At 39.8% G+C, this 20,858-nt stretch overlaps 1 protein-coding gene across 1 annotated transcript in view; it reads left to right on the top strand.

Annotated features, from left to right (window-relative positions):
- Positions 1–20,858, top strand: part of AGBL2 (AGBL carboxypeptidase 2) — a 32,924-nt gene that overhangs the window by 7,549 nt on the left and 4,517 nt on the right. The window contains exons 8-15 of the mRNA XM_087920645.1: positions 122–901; positions 2,650–2,809; positions 3,127–3,253; positions 8,435–8,535; positions 9,487–9,611; positions 10,380–10,446; positions 19,892–20,011; positions 20,370–20,403. Of these exons, the coding sequence (XP_087776771.1) occupies positions 122–901; positions 2,650–2,809; positions 3,127–3,253; positions 8,435–8,535; positions 9,487–9,611; positions 10,380–10,446; positions 19,892–20,011; positions 20,370–20,403 (1,514 nt within the window). The remainder of the gene's footprint in view (positions 1–121; positions 902–2,649; positions 2,810–3,126; positions 3,254–8,434; positions 8,536–9,486; positions 9,612–10,379; positions 10,447–19,891; positions 20,012–20,369; positions 20,404–20,858) is intronic.

Genomic DNA, 20,858 nt, shown 5'->3' with positions numbered 1-20,858 from the left:
GGTGGTGAGCACATGACTCTGGGACAGTGCAACTGTCATAAGCACATGCCAGTTTCCAAGAGCCCACATTGTGATCATCTGCTTTTAATGCATCTTTGTTCTTCTCCCTGTTTCATTTCAGAGGCGAATATGAATATGAACTCACTTTGAGGACGGATCTTTATACCAGCAAACACACCCAGTGGTACTACTTCAGAGTACAAAATACTAGAAAGGATGTCACGTACCGCTTCACAATTGTTAATCTAATGAAAGCCAAAAGCCTCTACAATATGGGGATGAAGCCTCTTATGTATTCTCAGAAGGATGCTGAGTCTCAGGGTATTGGATGGAGGCGGATGGGTAATGATATCAAGTATTATAAATACAACACAGAAGAAGGCCAAACCCTCTATTGCCTCACATGGACAGTGTGTTTTCCTAACAGCTATGACACATGTTATTTTGCTCAATTCTATCCTTATACCTATTCGGACCTACAAAATTATCTTTTGACTTTGGTAGCTAATCCACTCTATTCTCAGTATTGCAAGCTCCGCCCTCTGTGCAGCAGTCTAGCTGGAAACATAGTATACCTTCTCACTATTACCAATCCATCCAAAGGTGCCATTGCTGCAGCAGCAAAAAAGGCTATTATACTGAGTGCCAGAGTCCATCCTGGGGAAACAAATAGTTCATGGGTGATGAGAGGTTTTTTAGATTTTATCGTGAGTGATGCTCCTGATGCTCATCTCCTTCGAGATCTCTTCATATTCAAAGTTGTGCCCATGCTGAACCCAGATGGAGTTATTGTAGGGAACTATCGCTGTTCGTTGGCAGGAAGAGACTTGAACAGAAACTATAGGACAGAACTAAAGGAATCCTTCCCCTGCATTTGGTATACTCGGGCCATGATCAAGAAGTAAGTGACAGAGATTTATATGAAATTTCTAACGGCAGCGTATATTAAGAACTCTCTCTGCCCCCCTCCCCCCCATATATATGCAGAATCACTGCATGTGAGTTAAGCAGCTATACAAATTTATTGAATAAGTAAATAAACACATACATATACACTGTGTGAACATATGTATATATACCTAAAAAAGTTCCTGGAAAAAAATTGAAATAAAACAAATATCAGACTTAGTTTGCATGTAGGAGGCAGGCTATTGGGAAAAGGAAAAGAAATCATTCATAAGTGGGAAAATATATGCAATATGTTGAAATATGATGGGATGGGATTGAGAAAGTGTTAGGGGTATATAGAAAACTGCCCACAGTATTTCACTTTGGAACAATTTCCCAAGGTTATCTTATATGATGATATCACTATAATCTTGGATGTTGACACCAGATTCTCAACTATGCCAGTGCTATCTATCTGGCTTATACAATATATGTTCTGCAAAATGTAGGAGGGTATAATATAAACAGAAAATACAGAAAAGTGCATGCACATTAAGTATCTCTGGAAATACTATATTAGTTAATAGTCAGGGACAACATCCTTCAATCATTCATATATGCTATGTGCATTGATGTATTCAATTATTCTTCATTTCTAACCTCATGTCCTGATAAACACCATTTTGCCAAGATTTCTCAGTGAATACTTCTTTCAGTTTTGTAAGTTCATGCTTGTATTGTAATGATTGTAAACTTGCTATCTTTTCTTCTGCCAGACTTTTTTTTGTATGCTTTTTGATTTTTTTCATGCATTGGGATTACCAAGTTCTTCTTGCATTCTCATCATACTATCCCAAATGTTTAAGCTTTAGCTTCGTTATTAGAGCTATCAGTGAGCAAACTGATTTTACTACATCTAATATTGAATTATTTGTTCTTTTTTTTACTCCATGTTTGTTTCAATAATTTCTCCAGCATCACAATTCCAAAACATCAATTTTTCTTCAGCTTTTCTAATGGACCCACTTTCACAGCCATATATTACAATGGGAAAAAAGCATAGCCTTAACAATAGGCAAATTAGTTAGCAGTTGTCTCTTTATATTAATATTCTGTTAGATTTAGCATATTTCTCCCAGTAGTAGACATCTTTTTTTTCATAGTTTCAGTTAGCATTTTTTATCTGAGCCTAGAAAAATTATGTTATGTCATAAACAACTTCTCTCCTATTATCACATTGGAATGGCATTGTTTATTGACATAATCTTAATAGCAAGACCAGCTTTTGCATTCTCTTCTTTTATCTTCAGTAAGATAATTAAGGCCACTTGTGCCATTAAAGTGGTATCAACAAGATATTGATAGCAGTAATTTTAGCATTTCTTATGATACCGACTTAGGATAACTTTATTGTCATTTTGAATGTGCACTAATCGGCATACATTAAAATGAAATTTCATTGCATATGGCTAAATAAATAAGCTAAGAATATACAATCTTGGAACATTCCCAATTTAGAACCGTATAACTGGCCTACATTCTTCTGTTTTAACTGTTGCTTCCTGGATACCATACATATTTTTCAAGAAGCAGGTAAAATGATCTAATATACCCATGATTTTTAAGGGCTGTGATACTGCCATACAAGTGGGGGGGAAACAATATAATATGGTTGTTTACATGTTTATCTTTATGAAATCAGACATTCAGAGGTTTCCTTGGATCTCTCTTTATCTGTGTCTTGTTTCGCTTCTCTGAAAGAGTACTTGAGGAACGTGAAGTTCTGCTCTATTGCGATATCCATGGGCATAGTCGAAAGAACAATATCTTCATGTATGGCTGTAACAACAAATATGCACAAAATCAGTTACTTCATGAGCGAATCTTTCCTCTTATGATGAGCAAGAATATTCCTGATAAGGTGGGCCTGGATGTATTCTATATGCAGATTCTAATGCAGTACATTCATTAATTCAGTATAAATTTTCTAAATTTCACAGATACTGTTTTATTCAGACTTCTTTTCATTATTGGAAAAAAGATTTTTTTTAAAAGAATCTGATTACAATAGCCAAAATTTTCCTCCATTAAATAAACTTTATATTCTGACTTGTGCCATTTTTAAATACATCTAATGAACTATTGAGTGTTAGTTATTTATTTGGCTTGATCCAATAATGCTTTAATAAATATCTCTAATAATGTAATAATTCTAATTTGGACAATTTGGATGTTCAGTTTTGTTTCAACAGCTGTAAATTTCAAGTTCAGAAGTGTAAAGAAGGAACTGGACGAGTTGTGATGTGGAGAATGGGAATATTAAACAGTTATACTATGGAATCCACATTTAGTGGATCAACACTTGGTGAGTATACACCTATTTCTATTCAAGGCACTACAGTATATGTTAAAAATGGCTACAGAACATCTAGGTTCAGATAATAGGAAAACAACCAAGCTCAGAGACCACCAAGGACTCCATAGTTCAACCCTGAACTTTACATATTCTCTTGTTTTTAACAGTCTGGCAATTTTTAATTGGTTTTGGTTTAGCAGCTGTGCACTCAGCCTACAGGATTTGCACCTTAAGCCTACGTATAAATTTATGGCTATCCCAGCCTTATTTCATTACTTGGGCTGATTGCTTCATGGTGTGCGAAAATAAAGATATCTCCTTGTGAAACAGAGACTGTATGGCAAGAGTATTTCAAAATAAATATAGTAAAGTGAGCAGCACTAGAAAAAGAAGAAGCAAGCTTACTGCCTTATGAAATCCTAACTTCATCAAGGAACTAGGTATTTTAGCATTCTATCAAAGTCAATAGACTTTGGTAGCAGTAGCAGCCTCAATGAGGTCATATAAAACTGTATCTACTTTTGAATTTTTAAGGAGCTAAGGAAAGTGTGTGAGAGGAAGATCTTAGCTAATTTTATTTTATTTATTTATTTATTTATTTTTGTCAATTGCTTACAAGATAATAGGTATAAGTAAAAACATAGTTATGAATACATGGATACATATAAGAAAAATAAAAAAAAATAAAAGAAACAATAGGACAGGGACAGTAGGCACGTTGGTGCGCTTACGCACACCCCCTACAGACCTCTTAGGAAAGAGGTGAGGTCAATAGTAGACAGTCTAAGGTTAAAGTTTTTGGGGAAGAAACCACAGAGTCAGGTAGAGTATTCCAGACATTGACCACTCTGTTGCTGAAGTCATTTTTCCTGCAATCAAATTTGGTGCGATTAACCTTGAGTTTGTATCTATTGTTTGCTCTTGTATTGTTATGGTTGAAGCTGAAGTATTCATTGACAGGTAGGACATTGCAGTGTATTATTTTATATACAGTACTTAGATCGGACCAAAGGCGGCGTAGTTCTAGGTTTTCTAGGTCTAGAATTTCAAGTCTGGTGGCATAAGGTATTCTGCAATGAGTAGAGGAGTGGAAAACTCTTCTTGTGAAATATTTCTGGACTTTCTCAACTGTGTTAATATCAGATAAGTAATGTGGGTTCCAGACTGATGAGCTCTATTCAAGTACTGGTCTAGCAAATGTTTTGTATGCTCTAGTTAGTAGTGTAATATTACCAGAGAAAAAGCTATGTAAGATTAGGTTAACAACTCTTTATGCCTTTTTGGCTATGTAGTTACAGTGGGCTCTGTACTCATTACAGATGAGTACTCCAAGATCCTTGACAGAGTTTGGATCATCAACAAGATCTTGACTATTCAGCCTGTATTTTATTTTCTGATTTTTTTTCCAATATGTAGGACAGAGCATTTATTTGTTGAGATTTGAAGTTTGACCATTTGTTTGACCATTTGGATACATAGTCAAGGTCTTTTTGAAGGGTAGCAGTATTGTCTGTGGTGTTGAATAGCTTTACATCATCAGCGAAGAGAAAGCAGTTGCTCTTGATATGATCACAGAGGTCATTTATGTAGAGTATGAAAAGAGTTGGTCCTAGAACACTGTCTTGGGGGGACACCACTGTTGACAGGTACAGAATTTGATAGGACGCTCCCAATTTTGACCATTTGTTGTCTGTTTGACAGGAATGCTTCTATCCAGTTATGCAGGTGTCCAGAGATACAGTAAGATTTTAGTTTTAGGAGTAGTTTGTTGTGTACCACTGAATCAAAGGCTTTATAGAAGTCTATGGAGACTGTGTCTATTGCTTTGCCCTGATCGAGTTGTGTAATCCATATGTTTTTGCAGTGTAAGAGTTGCAGATTACATGATAGTTTTTTCCTGAAACCAAATTGTTTATTAGAGAGTAGGTTGTTTGTTTCTTGAGTGAAGGATGATGGATTGGTTAATAATTGATTCCATGACTTTACAGGTGACGCAGCATAAAGAGATTGGTCTGTAATTTTCAACTAGGCTGGGGTCTCCCTTTTTGAAGATGGGGATGATCGTGGCTTGTGACCATAGTTTTGGCAAGGAGCTGGTCCTGAAAGTTTTTTCAAAGATTATGCTTAGAGGTTCTGCTATGGCAGTGGATAGCTTTTTTAAGAAGTAGGCACATATTTCATCCAGTCCAATAGATAGAGATGGTTTTAGATTGAGTAGTGCTTTTTCAACATTGTCTTCTGTAAAATCGATATGTATTAGATCATTGTAGTTGTCTGTGGTTCGACTAAGAAATACTGGGCATAATCCATCGCTGTTTACAAATACTGAGCCAAAGAATGTGTTAAAGAGGTTGGCTTTAATAGGGTCGTCGTTGCAGTCTTTACCATTAGGTCCTTTCAGGGGTGGGATGGACCTTGAGTCTTTTAGTTTGTTGTTTACAAAATTGTAGAAAGCGTGTGTAGAATTGGTGCGTAGGAGGTTTTCTTCTTGTTTAATGTGATAATTGGTGCATTCAGTTTTTATCTGGTGGCATAAATTGTTGTATCGGCTTTTGAAGTTGGCAACGTGACCAGATTTGTTTTTCCACCAAAGTGAATTCTTTTTGGATTGAAGCTTCCTTATTGTTATGGGTAATTTGTTTTTTTTTTTTTCTGGTTTTGGGAGTTGTTAATGGTACATATAGTTTGATGACTCTTTTGACTTCAAGTAAAAATATGTTGTAATGGTCTTCTATAGTATTGCATCCAGTAAATAGAAATTGCCAATGAAGGGATGAGAGATTGTTGTTTATAAGATCATAGTTGCCTTTTTTAAAGTTATAATTGGGGATTCCGTCATTGTGATGATTTTTGTGTGGATGTATGTTGAGACAAAAGTCAATCATGTTGTGGTCACTGTTGGAAAAGGGTTCTTTAATTTGTATTCTGTAAATTGAATTCAAACTATTGCAGAAGATGAGAACTAGGCAGTTGTTAAGTCTAGTGTTGTTGATTACTAGTTGTTCTAGTCCCAGATTTGTTACTGCATTGTATAAGGTTGCATGTATGGGTTCAGTTGTACATTCATTTAGGGTCCAGTTAATATGAGGTAAATTGACGTCACCAAGAAAGATAAAAGCGTGTGAGCAGGATGCTGCCCGTGTTAGTAGTATATTTAGCTTGTTTGCATGTTCGATGTCATAATGAGGGGCTCTGTAACATAGTAAGAACCGAAATGTGATATTTAAGGACAGTTCACAGATGATGGTTTCAGGAATAGCAAGCTCCTGGTAACTGGGATGTTTTTTAGATGTAGGGACTTTTTATAGAAGATAGCAACACCACCTCCTCTACAGATTTCACAATCTGATTGGTAAACATGATAGTCTCTTACTGTGGTAATGGAGTCAGGGAGAGATGCATTGAGCCATGTTTCACAGACAAATATAATGTCAAATTTAGCCGTATTTAGTAAGAGGAGAAATTCAGGTATTTTATTTACAAGGCTTTTTGCATTGAGTAGCTTGCATTTAAGGCCCGTTGTGGTTGGAATAGAGGTAGTTAGGGGCGTGCGTGCCTAGTTTTGATTGATGTTGGATTGGATGGGGTGGGGTTGGATGCGGAGTTGTGGGTTGTGTGACTTTCTTTTGATGCAGTCAGCTCTGTAGTCAATGTATAGGTCCTTTTTAGACGGTTTTTGAATTCACGGAGTTCACGGGAGCGGATTCTTTGCAGTATGGATAAGTCTGGTCTTGAGCGAAGTTTTTTGTGGTTGGGATTGGTTTTTGCAGTGGCATTTATTGTATGAATGAATATGCGTTTGCTGGACTCATTTTTGCATACAACTCTACAAAATCTTGGGGCCACAGAGCCGTGTATTTGCACCCAGGGCCATCTCTGGTTATTTCAATGATATCCTCAGGAGACATATTTGTTGTATTTGAGTTGCTTATGATATCACGAACTTTGGTGATGTTGTCTGATTCGTTGGTGTCTTTGAGACCAAATAAGATGGCATTTGGACGTTTCTGTTCACATTCCATGGTGTCTCTGATAAGTAAGGATATATTATTTGTGGAATTATTTGAAGGGACAGTAATCGTTTGTGGCTGTGGTCTGGTGGTTATTTTTGGTTGTAGTTGTGATTGTAGTTGAGGTGGTTGTTGTGAGATTTGATTTTGAGCTGATAGGTACTCTCTTATCTGTGCTGTATTTTTTTTTTTCAAGAGAGATTAGGCTTGCTTGTATAGTTGTTTCAAAATGTGTTGCTAAGCATTCTTCTATTGAGTGAATGAGTGATTCTATGCTTTCAACTCTGTCAGGTAGGGTACTCAGTTTGTTTAGCTTAGGAGAACATGATGGACATAGATAAAATAATGTATCTGAATTTTTAACCATATCAGCTAGGCTTTTGTTTGCGTTTCTGGGTGGGCTAGATTATTGCATAGGTGGCATTTGATGTAAATTTCGCTTTTATTTATGGTTTCAAGACATCTGAAACATGTGCAGGAGTCTGGGAGGTCATTGGGAGAGATATTTTTCTTTTGTTTTGGTTTGGAGTTTTTGGCTGGCATGGTCAATGGCAATAGTAGAGTAATCAATTACAATAGCTAGTTAATGTGATAGGTAGACAGTTACTTAATGAATGTTGGTAATTAATAAATGTTAATTGATATGTTAGAGAACAAATCAAAAGTAAGGTTACTTATTACTAAAAATCAATCAATAAGTCAATTGGTTATTCAAATCACTCTAATCAAATAATTTTGCTAAGCAACAAACAGCCTAATTTATTACAGTAATTACTAAACACACTGGTCAATTAAATTCACTAAATCACTGATTTTACTAATCAGATATTCAGTAATTACACTATATGCCCTAAACACTCAATCTTATAAATCAATAAAAAAATAAATCAATTAATCATTTGATGATTACTTCTGCATGGGAAAGAATATGACATAATTGTAGACAGCAAGAGATCAGAAAAACAGTACAACTTGAAGAGTAAATTCTCACTCTACAGGAGCACTAAGCAAAAGAGGAAGGAGCAAAAGAAAGAAAAAAGATTATAATGGATGCTCTGTCCTTTAAGTTAAGTTAAGTAATATGATGACTAAGAGAAAGACTTCCAGAATTTTTTTCTCTTGATTGCATATCAAGGTTCTTACTGTACTAAAGAGCCACATGTTTATTTGTCTTTCTCAGGTGCTAAAAGTAACTGTCATTTTACTTTTGAGGATCTCAAATCTCTAGGTTATCATGTCTGTGATACTTTATTGGACTTTTGTGATCCAGACCGCTCCAAGGTGAGAGTTTCCTGTTGTAGCTTAACAAAACTAGAAGATATTGTTGTATTGCTCAGTGTCTTTAAATAGCAATAGCACTTAGACTTACCGATATATACTATTTTATATCACTCTCTGAATGGTTTACAAATATCAGCAGATTGCTCCCAACAATCTCCTGAGCTGGTCAGGATTGAACTCCTGGCAGTGGGCAGAGTCAGAATCAGCCTCAATACTGTGTTCTAGCCATTGTGTCACTACGGCTCCCATATTTTTTAGGCATGCTTTAATATTGCTATTATTATTTCTCACATTTTGAAAATATGTAACCTGGAAATAGCCATAGTCCATGCAGTTCAAATCCAAAATGTCCAAATACCAATAGAAAACATGTATGTAGCCCGCTTCTCTACTGTATATCCCTTTTCTTTATGAGTCTGAAATGTATAAGAAATAATAAACAAAACTTCAACCAAGCAGCAGATATTAATTGTTCAGTATACATATGAATTTTATTAACTAGAAATTTGTCTGACTACAGTTGCTCTTCAGGTTATGAACACATTATGAAATGCAAATTAGTTCACGTAGGAAATTTGATAATCAAAGGAAAGGCTATATAATTTTTTTAAAATTTCATACTGAGCCTGGTATATCCCGAAGAAAGTTCAGCTGTCTTTGTGTGTGTGTGTGCACGCATGTGCATGTGTGCTCATGTGTGTGCACATGTGTGCACATGCGTGCACATGCTGGTTGAAGAGATTTTTTTGTTGATGCAGTTTGGATTTATTTTTTTATCTTTTAAGTGTATCTAAAGATTGATATATTGTACATTTGTCAATTTTTTTATATTTTGCTTGTTAATATTTATGTTACTCCTCACTGAAATGGTTAGAATAGTTGGAGCATTTTAAAGTATATAACCAAACAATATTTTCCATTTGGTCTAAAAATTCTCTGTTGTTCTCTTAGTTTCAGCAATGCTTGCTAGAGCTTAAGGAATTACTGAAACAAAAAATCCAGATTAAGCTCTCAGAGTTGGGTAAAAACATGGAAACCACTTGGAGTGACATCTCTCTATCTGATGTTGAATCCAGGTAATCCAAGTCTGCCAGTCTTTTGGTGGTAAGGGATTTTAGAAAAGCCTTGTGGATTTTTCTGTCCTCCAAGACTATAGAATAATCAAGCCAGGAGATACCATACTGCTAATATTTTTAGCTCTTTTATTCAGGAGAGAGAAGCTTAAAACAAAAGCTACATCTCTGAAGGCTCTTTTTCTTATCTGGTTTCTCATACTTTTGTAGACTGTATCTTGTCCATATATCCAGCTACCTGAGAACATCAGTGCATTGTCTTATTCAACACCTTGATTTCAGAGATGCTGCTGTATCACATACTGTACAGTCATTTCATTAGCACTTTTAGTTTCATAGGAACTATTAATGTTATGCTACGCTGATGGAATACACTAATGGGCATTGGAGCCACATGAATAGACATAGTACTGTAATTTTTTTTTAAAATTAGTCATTACTCTCTAGGATACCTAAGAAACATCTATGCAGTCTTTCCAATTCCATTACCAGACAGCTAATGCAACTTGAATCAGAAATAACTTCCGTACCACAAAAACATGAGAAGCAATTCAAGGGAAAGGATATTCACCACATAATTAGTTTTAAGGGCTTACACCTTACAGGTGATTTGGTGGTGAAGAAAGGTTGAATAGTTTCAAGTTTTAGACATAGCCTAAAATTTTATGACTAATATTTAAACTTTGCAAAATTAGGCTGCTAGAAGAAATACAATGACAATGTTTGGTATTGTTCATCACAGGAATAGTTTTTCTCTTTTCTCTTAATTAGCACGAGTGGGTCTGACAGTTCCCAATCAGATGGCCCTCCTGCACATTTGCTCAAGATGGTAGAAAAGGTAAGAGCTATGCATTTTCAGTGAATAATTCCAAATGGAAAAAGTATAAAATATGTCGCTTTATGTAAAATTGTCAATTCATCCTGCACTTTGCACCATGAAGCACTGATTAGCTAGCATCCATTTGATTTATGTTTCTGATTTTTCCCCCCTCTACTGATTTCAGCATTGCTGTCTCATTTTTCTGGGGAGGAGCAGGTGATGGGGCAGGCAGGAAACACGGGTTGTGTTGATTAAATAGATAACTGTTTCCAAATGGTCCGCCGGCTGAACACTCAACAACCTCCTGAGCCTTGCAAATGTAATTGTGCCACTGGTTTCAATAGGAAAATTGAGTTAGCCATTTTCTATTTAGAGCCAGCAATGAGTAGCTCTTGGTTGTGTTGTGGAACAGAGAGCCTTTAAGATTGGCAAAGCATTGGACAAGATGCCCTAAAACAGAATTTCCTGCAGCTTCCTTGGTCATCTTTGTTTGGAGCTGCAGTTCTTCTATTACCTTTGCATAGAGGATTTTGAAAATGTTGTCTTCTCAGCATCTTTAGCCATGTGTAATAACCATGATAGCCAAAAAGTTGGAGGTGAATGGATCCACCATAAGGATTTTGATTGATTAATCCAGAACAAACGAGTTATCCAAAATGAGTTTCTCCTTTAATGGTGGGGAAATGAGGACCTGGCTTTTTTAGACCAAGATGGACAATTTGGATCGCTCAGAAGCTTGGTGGTCATCTCAGGAATCTCCAAATGTTGATGTTTTCAGTGGAGCAGGAAAAAGTGTGATTAAATAAGCTATTGAAAAATAAGTTTATTCATTCTTTTTTATTTTAATGTAATGTTAAACCAAATGGAATCAGCTTTAGTTTTTGCCTTTTTTTAACTCACTAAGCCTGGGATCATGATTTTCCACTCAAAACAATGGATAGTATGTGATAGCCTTCATTCTAAGCACCACACATCCCATAGTTGGATATTTTATTATTTCTGTATGATCAGATACAGATTCAAATTCTGTTGCACAGTTTGAGGATGAATTGATCTAGGAAGATTTTGACCCAAACATGATGAATCCATCAGTCATGTGGTCTCTTTGGAAACTTGGTTGCATTCTTGGCATTGCTTAAATTTTCAGCCAATTTGTTCCTGGAATTCAGTAGTTTGATTCATGATGAGATGGAATGATCCACAGCAGAAATATAAAGTAGAATTTATTTTTGATCCTATATTTTCTGATGGTTGCAAGCTGTCATAGAGTATCTCTGACAGACAGTCATCTAAATCTGTGTGAAGATCTCCAATGAAGGAGAACTTAACAGTTCATGTGTCAACCACTTCCTTTGGATGATAGCTCCTAACATCCTCTTGTCAAACCTGAATGTACATCATTGTAGTTTTGGACCTGCCTCTGGAGAAGTAGACAATGCATCCAGTTCAGGTAACCATGATACAAAACAGATGTTGAGGATCTAGAAAGAGTGTGGAGTCGTGATGGTGAGTGTATTTGTGCCGGCACATGAGCTGCACGCAAACTTATCTCACTGGGCATGCGCGTGCCTCACAGCTGATTTTTGGCCAGTTTGAGGCCTTTTTCAGCCTCTCAAAGACTTGAGGAAGGCTTCTGCAGGCTTTGCAGGCCAAAAACTAGCCCAGTTTTGTCATTTCCTGTTTTTCTGAAAAAAAAAAAAGGCCTTCCTCAAGCCTTTGGGAGGCCAAAAAAGGCTTCAAACCCGCCGAAAATTAGTTGTGAGGTGCAGTGCAGGCAAGGGTGTGACAGGGGTGGGTGGGGATTATGCATGCATGCGTAGGAGGTGTGCACACACAATTTTTGGCACAGGAGCCCAAAAAGGTTAGCCACCACTGGTGTAGAGTGTAGAGCAGAGCAACAAAGATGTTTAAGGGGTTTGGAAGCTAAATCATATGATCATTGGCTAAGAGAAATAGATAAGTTTAGCCTGATGAAAAGAAGGCTTGGGGAGACATGATAGCAATCTTCCAATACTAGAAGGGCTATCGGAGGGAGCAGGGACTCAGTTTATTCTCCATAGCACCCAAAGGAAGGACAAGAAGCAATGGATAGAAGCTCATAAAAGAAAGATCCAGCCTGGAACTAGGAGGAATTTTCTGGCATTGAGAATGATTAATCAATGGAATAGCTTGCCTCCTGGAGCTGTGGGTGCTCCATCGCTGGAGGTTTTCAAGAAAAGATTGAACAATCATTTTTCTGGGATAGTATAAAGACTCCTGCCTTGGGGGCAATGTGTTGAACTAGAAAATCTCTCAAGACCCTTCCCAGCCGTATGATTCTGTGTGATTGTTCACTCTGCTTCCTCTGTGAAACACTAACTTCACCTCTGATACCTTAGTTTTTAACTTACTGCATCGTACAATTTATATAACATTTAGAACACCAAGCTAAAATATGGATGTGGTTTGTTTATGGGATGATACTTAATGTCTTTGTTAAGACAGCACCTGTACCTAATATTTAGAATGTTATTATTGTTATTATATACAAACAAAAAGACAACAAGTGTAGTTCCAAGCATTTGTCACATTTTTTTAGTTCCACTTATTTTCCATGGGGAGTGGTGGTTGATGGTGTCTGTTCTTAATACTTTTTCATATATTCTTCCTCTTCGTGTGGTGTTCTATTTTCACTGTAGTTTCTTTCAGTAACATTATTTTTCCTTCACTTCATTTTTTCCCAGGGTCCAGTCCTGACCTTACTAAAAACTGGTCTATCCACATTCAGAACCTTTAATTATTTTTCTATTCTTCACTGATTTTATTGTCTTATCTCAATAAAATAAATCATGCTTTGAGATTATTTTCTTTGCCATATGTGTGCATGAATATAGTTATGATTAAGCACATATTCAAAATATATTGACCTTTTACTAAGCAGATACTCATAAAACAATTACTATTCTCATCCTTTCTTGGTTTCCAAATAACTTTTTCTCACTTTTCAACAGAATGTTTTCCAATGGATTGCATTTATTTATACTGTTGTATACTTTTTTTAAAAAAACCCTACTCCTGGCTGTTCCATTATCACCATTCACTGGATATGCAACTTTCACAAATTTATGAATTTTGTAATATTTAATAAGTACTTAGAGCAATATAGGTTGCATTTTCTGCTTGAGGTTCTTAGAAAAGTTGCAGCTCAACCCAGCAGCATCAATGAAAATAAAACTGAGTTAATTGAACTCTATTAGAAAAACATTTAGATCAATACATTTGATTGCCTGACTTGAAAGAAAGAAACAGCAGTCTGTATTTTTTTTTCTGAAGCTGCATTCTATAGTTGGTTGTGTTTATGCTGGAAATGAAAATGATAAACAAATGTGCTTTTTTTTCTAACTCTATCTACTTTGTGAGAATATTGCATGCATTTTCAAAGCAAAAAGTTCTTGTGGTTAAATGTTGTGAAAATAATAGCATTACTAAATGGTTCACAATGAAGAAGTGAAACAAATGAGCCAATATAATATAATGACTAATGTTATGTCCTGAGGACTCAAGGAGTTCTCACTCAGGTCCACTCACTTTGTGTGGGCGTTATTCCCCCATTCCCATTGGTTGGTTCTCCCCAGCAGCCAGCTATAAAAGCAGGCTGCGGGGTCCAACTGGCTGCTGATTGCTGCGAGCCAGTTCCAGGCTTGGCAAGCACGGTCAGCCCTTTATTTGTAAAATAAAGTACTGTTGCACTCATGCTCTGGTTCAGCCTCTCATTGCTCAAACTTAACACTGGCGACGAGGATGGGATGGCTACCAGAAGCACCTTGCAACCGCTGAGTCACTAGCCACCGATCTACAGCCCAGAGAGAGCGATCGGCTGGCGACAAGGGAAACGCTGATCCGCAGCCAGAGAGAGCGGTCAGCTAGCGAAACGAGCGATCAAAAGAGCAAACGCAGATCCGCAGCCAGAGAAAGCGGTCTGAGTCAAATAGTTAGAAGCGTCTGTAGCCGCTTGTTAGCCCCGCCACGGGAAAGTGAAGCACTGCAGCCGCAGCCGCTCTGCATTTGGCGAAATTCAAACGGGTGTCATTTGAATTTCGAGCCAGTAGGAATCACAGCACAGCGCTGTAGAGAGTCACTAACGCCCACTTTTTTGGCGCGAATCAAGACACCTCCAACGGCTAGCAGCCAACGTGGTAACCCAGAGAGAGAGAAAGAGAGGGTAGCAAAAACCTCTCCAGAGCTGATATCACTAGTAACTCACGAGCGTTCGTAGTCCCAGAGAGATTTTTTTCCGCAGGTAGCCCAGCCGTTCCAGCACCATGAGTTCCAATCCAGTATTCCCGGCGTTTAAACCAGACGAAGAGAAGTGGGAATCGTATAAGAACCGTTTCAATCATTACATCGATGCGGTCGGCCTGTCGGATGTGGAGAGCATCGGAAAAATCCTATTTCCTAATCTACTGCGGAGCCACCTTTACGATACCGCTGCAGCACTCGTGGCGCCGAGAGAATTGAAAACGCCCTCACAAACCACTACGCTCCCAGGCCTTCACAAATCGCCAGGAGGTTCACGCTCCGAATGAGGAAGCAATCAAGTAAGGAGACCATTAACCAATATATGGCCGCCTCAGAACAGCAGCCCTGCACTGCGGGTTTGGAACATACCTGGAGGACATGCTCCTCGATCAATTAGTTTGTGGGGTCAAGGATCTCAACCTACAGAGGCGACTGCTAGCTAAAAAGACCTCAACCTCGCAGCAAGCGGTAGAGGAGGCCCTAGCAGCCGAGCTAGCAACGAACTCAGCCACCGAAATTCAGGGCCCAAGCGCCAAGCTAGCAGCGTTCCCAGTCCATTCAAGAGGTGGAAGCGGAGGAAGGCCACAACGATGAGAACGATGTCCATCGCCTCACCAATGACAGACGGTCGCAGGTAGGGGCCAAACAAGAATACACCGTCCACCCAAGCACATCACCCTGTGCCTAGCCTGTGGGGATCACATCAAAGGGCCACCTGCAAGTTTAAAGGAGCCGCTTGCAACAACTGCCATAAGAGGGGCACATTGCGAGAGTCTGCCAAGCCCCCAAAGCGCTGCACAAAGACCCCGTCCTCGCACTCGGGACCACAGAGGCAAGTATTAAACTGTCGCACGCACCGCCTTGCCAGGCGTACTTGCCACTCTGTTAGTAAAATTTCTCTCTCCGTTTCCCTAGAAGGTAAACCGTGCCACATGGAGGTTGACACAGGGTCAGCGCTCTCAATAATCTCGTGGAACACCCTCAAGAGACTCCACCCCAGCCTATCTACTACCCGGCTTCAGAGATGCCAGTTCGGTCTGAAGGACTACCAGGGAAGGCCATTCCCGTGATCGGCAGAGGCAAGTTCTTTGTCAGTTTTAGAGCTTTTAAAGGCCACCTACCTCTAGTGGTAGTTAACGGCAATCTACCCACCTTATTGGGGCTCGATTGGTTTCCCCCACCTCGGCCTAGGGTTAACAGGAGTCCATGCTGTCTCAACCTCAGACACTGACTCTTATTCGCTGACTACGCAGATGTGTTCAGTGAGGAGCTGGGGTGTTATAATGGAACCCCATCTCGTTCACCGTTGACCCCCAGGCAGTCCCAATCAGATTAAAACCACGTAGAGTTCCATTTGCTATTCACCAAAACTAGACGCTGAATTGGATAAACTACTAAAACAAGGGGTCATTGAGCCAACAGATTTCGCCAAGTGGGAGACGCCCATTGTCACACCCTCAAAAAGATGGTAGCCTGAGAATTTGCTCGGACTACAAGACAACAATCAATAAATATTTACAAGTTAGCGCCTACCCCGTGCTCCGTCATTCAGCACTTATTGCACACATTCGAACCGGCAGTATTTTTGCTAAATTGGACATGTCTCAAGCATATCAACAGTTCCCTGTTGATAACCAAACAGCGGAACTTCAGACCATCGTCACTCACAGGGTGCCTTCCGATGCAAGCGTCTCCAATTTGGCGTAAGTGTTGCCCCGGGTATTTTTCAATCCCTCATGGAGCGGATTTTACAGGGCCTCCCTGGTGTAGTACCCTACTTCGACGACATCTTGGTCTCGGCCAGGGACAGACCCCAACTCTTCCAGAGAGTGCGCAGCAGTGTTAGAGAGGTTCAGACAGCATGGCCTCAAGTTAAAAAAAGAAAAATGCGCCATTGCCACTAGACAGGTGGACTTTCTGGGTTATAAAATTGACGCCTCTGGCATTCACCCCTGGAGTCCAAGGTCAGGGCGATCCACGAAGCTCCCACACCGACCTCCAAAACGGAGCTACAAGCTTTCTTGGGGCTCCTAAACTTTTATGCATCCTTTTGCCCCATAAAGCCTCAGTAGCCGAACCCCTACACAGATTACTAGACAAAAAGTCACCGTGGCACTGGGGCACAAAGAAGACCAGGCGTTTAACGCCGTCAAATCACTACTTACGTCAGAGGCAGTGCTCATCCAACCGACCCCAACCTTCCTTTAGTACTGGCAGCAGACGCATCCCCTTTTGGAATTGGGGCGGTCCTTAGTCACCGATCGCCAATGGCGCCGAGGCCCCCATTGCCTTTTTTCTCCAGGACGCCTCGCCACGGAGCGAAATTACAGCCAAATAGACAAGGAAGCCCTAGCAGCTGTTGCAGCCGTGAAAAAGTTTCACGAATTCCTTTTGGCCACTTCTTGAACTGGTCACCGACCATAAGCCCCTCCTGGGCCTACTGGCCGGGCGACAAACAGACACCTCAAGTCCTCTCCCCTCGGATGACAAGGTGGACACTTTTCCTAGCGGCCTACTCATACAAACTTATCCACCGCCCGGCAAAACTCTATCCCACGCTGACGCGCTCAGTCGCTGCCCCTACCCGCTCCGGCTGAAGACCCAGCTCCTGTCAATGCCATTTTGAAATCACCCAGTTGGACCTGCCCATCACCGCCTTGACATCGCCGCCAAAACCAAGGCAGACCAAACGCCGCCCAGGTGCTCGACTGGGTGAGGAGGGGTGGCCGGGAGGCAATGTTGATAACAAATTCGCACCCTTTAAGACTCGCATGCAGGAGCTGTCCAGTTTGCAGGGTTGTCTACTGTGGGGCACTGAGTGGTCATTCCGACTCGCATGCACTCCGAGTCCTGGAAGCGTTGCACCAGGGACACCCCGGCATTGTGAGAATGAAGGCGTTGGCACGCAGCTACGTGTGGTGGCCGGGTCTAGACGAGGACATTGTCAATTGGGTAAGTTCCTGCAGCATTTGCCAGGAATCCCGCCCTGCTCCCCCATCGCCACCCCTACCAGATGGGAGAGCGCCAGCGCCCTTGGTCTAGAATCATATCGATCTGGCCGGCCCGTGCATGGAAAGATGTTCCTAGTGGTCGTGGGACGCTTATTCCAAATGGATAGACGTGGCGCAGCTATCCACCACCACCACACTAGCAATCACCAACGTGTTAACGCGCCTGTTCGTTACACATGGACTACCCGACTCCTTGGTCTCCGATAATGGCCCACAGTTCGCATCAGTAGAATTCAGCCGTTTTGCAGCCAACCTAGGCATTCGCCACATTTTCACAGCCCCATTTCACCCTGCGAGTAATGGGTTGGCTGAAAGGGCCGTCAGGACCACCAAAGAGGCCCTCGCTAGGTTTGGCAGAGATGACTGGCACCACAAACTCTCACGGTTCCTGATGAGCCAGCACTCAACCCCCTGTGCAGTCACCAATAAGTCCCCAGCGGAACTTCTGATGGGCCGCGCCTGAGGACTGTATTAGATAGACTGCACCCACAATACTGCCTGACTCTCCCCTCGCTTCCACTTCGGGGTTAGACATTTTATGTTACAGGAGCCGATATTCGCAAGGAATTTCGCTGGGGACCCACTTTGGATTCCGGGCGAGGTCATCGCCGTCACCGGGCCGAGATCGTATAGAGTCAGGCTGGAGGATGGTCGCGTCTGGAGGAGACACATAGACCAACTCAGAAGGCGCCTCAGCAACCTCGCAAACAAGAATCCAGAGTCTCCAGTCGAAGGGGAACCGTATCATCCGCCACCCAGCCACACCGCACCCAGTGACCAGTCTGCGCCAGCGGTCGCCCGGTCAGCCCAAACTCGGACAACAGCGCCCAGAGAGTTGACCAACCGGATCCAACCCACGAGAGCTTGACCCCAGAAACCAACCCGTGGTTTCCGAGGATGCCCAGTCCAGAGAGAGTGTTGGCGACACTATGCCAGCTCAACCGTCACAGACTGATACCGAACAGTCAGACAATGTTCCCGAGTTGCGCCGTCCGGCGCCAACACAAACCCCCATCTATCTCTCAAGGACTATGCGTGTTCGCATCTGGGGGAAGGGGTGTTATGTCCTGAGGACTCAAGGAGTTCTCACCAGGTCCACTCACTTTGTGTGGGCGTTATTCCCCCATTCCCATTGGTTGGTTCTTCCCAGCAGCCAGCTATAAAAGCAGGCTGCGGGTCCAACTGGCTGCTGATTGCTGCGAGCCAGTTCCAGGCTTGGCAAGCACGGTCAGCCCTTTATTTGTAAAATAAAGTACTGTTGCACTCATGCTCTGGTTCAGCCTCTCATTGCTCAAACTTAACAACTAAAGTGCTGGATTTGAATGAGGTAGACTGAGATTCAAGTTGTTTTGACTATAGAATATCCTGGGCCATTTAGGACCAGTTATTTTCTCTTAGCCAGAAGTATCTCAAACAACTGGTATAAGGAGAAAAATTAGGACAGATCTCATATAAGCTACTACTATCAGAGACAGGATATAAATTCAGTAAATAATTTTAAAATTGATGGTAAATAGCTTGTTCAAAACCTAAGTAGGCAGTATGACTGATCTATAACTCAGCCAGGATAAACCACTGTAGAAGTCCAAGAATTCTATTTATAAATGAGAAATTGCAGCTTTAAATAATAATAATAATACAGTAATAATAATAATAATTAATAATAATAATGGAACAATAACTCTGTACCCTGATGCATGTTAAATCAGAAATATTCTAATATTCAACAGGGTTTACTTTATGATTATGGCCTCATTGCCAGGGAACAATTGCAATCTATAAATAGCTATAATATTTAAGAATATTTAAAGCTAGTAAAAATATAGCTTGATTTGAACAATGGCTAATAACATTTTGATAATTTTATATTTCAGAATAAGGGGACCAATAATTAATTGCCTATTTCTTTATTGCAGCAATATTTGGAAAAGCTAATACCATAGGAACCAATTTGTATGTCTTTAGAATATTCCCATATTCCAGTCTGGAGCTAACATGGCTAAAACCTTAAAAATTGTGTTTTTCTTATTCCATCCCAAAACATATTTTAACCACTTGGATGCATTCAAAAATTTATTCACCATTTTTGTAAAGATTTAGCTGATTTGGCATAGGTTAACGTATCACAATTTGATCATTGGTATATTTAATTATTGGAGTATTTCTTTTTGGAGGACTGTAATGAGAAGAAGAAAAAGAAGAAGAAGAAACTTCTGCGAACCAGGAAAGAAAGAAATGATTTGCATCAGAAATTTGCTGTGAACCATCCATTAAAGCACAAGGAAAAAGTTCTGGTAAGAAGCAAATAAAATTGGATCAAATGTAGCTTTATTGGACAGAGGTAGTCAGCTAGAAACGTTTTCCATTAGAATTTAAAACTAATTAATTTGAATATATGTAAGGCATATAAATATTTTTGTATCTTTGAATACAGATGTCCAAAATTGTATGTCCAATTTTAAAATTGCAAATGTTATTTCAAACTTGCCATAATTTCTATAGTATAAAGAACTGCAAGAAAGGCAAGTAATGATCATTAATCATTAATCATTATCAGCAAATATATTTGTAACATAAGGCAAGCAGAGATTTAAGACATACATTTGTCTGATACAGGACCATCTGTGTAATTCACTCTCTTTCTTTTTTCAGGGAGAAAACTCAAATAACTGTCAAAAGTGTCAAGGTAAGATATTTATCTACATATACTGTTAGGTATGCTGGGAATGCACTATCCCAGCTATTAACTCTCTACATGTATTATGGAAAAATTCATCTTGTTTATGTGAAATTATGACTACTACCTTATCAAAATTCCCTGTTCCAGCATCTTTATCTTAATTAATTTATACTTGTATCTCTTAATTTCATGCAAATAAGCAATAAATTTGGTTATATCACATTGCAACTGTCATCCAGCCTGGTAGTTGATTTCCTTTCCAACCTTTCACATAATATATTAATTTTAAAATTGCCTCTACACATTTCAAGATGAAGTGACTATTATTGTTTGAGAGCATTCAATAGCAATGGCAATAGTACTTAGACTTATATACCACTTCACAGAGCTTTGTAGCCCTCTCTAAGTGGTTTACAGAGTCAGCATATTGCCCCCAACAGTCTGAATCCTCATTTTAGTGA

The sequence above is a fragment of the Pseudonaja textilis genome, chromosome 1 (assembly GCF_049901715.1).
Source record: "Pseudonaja textilis isolate UNSWEBS1 chromosome 1, rPseTex1.2, whole genome shotgun sequence".
NCBI classification, from domain to species: Eukaryota; Metazoa; Chordata; class Lepidosauria; order Squamata; family Elapidae; genus Pseudonaja; species Pseudonaja textilis.
The sequence above is the reverse complement of the archived record's forward strand: the minus strand, read 5'-3'. Positions and strand labels throughout refer to the sequence as shown.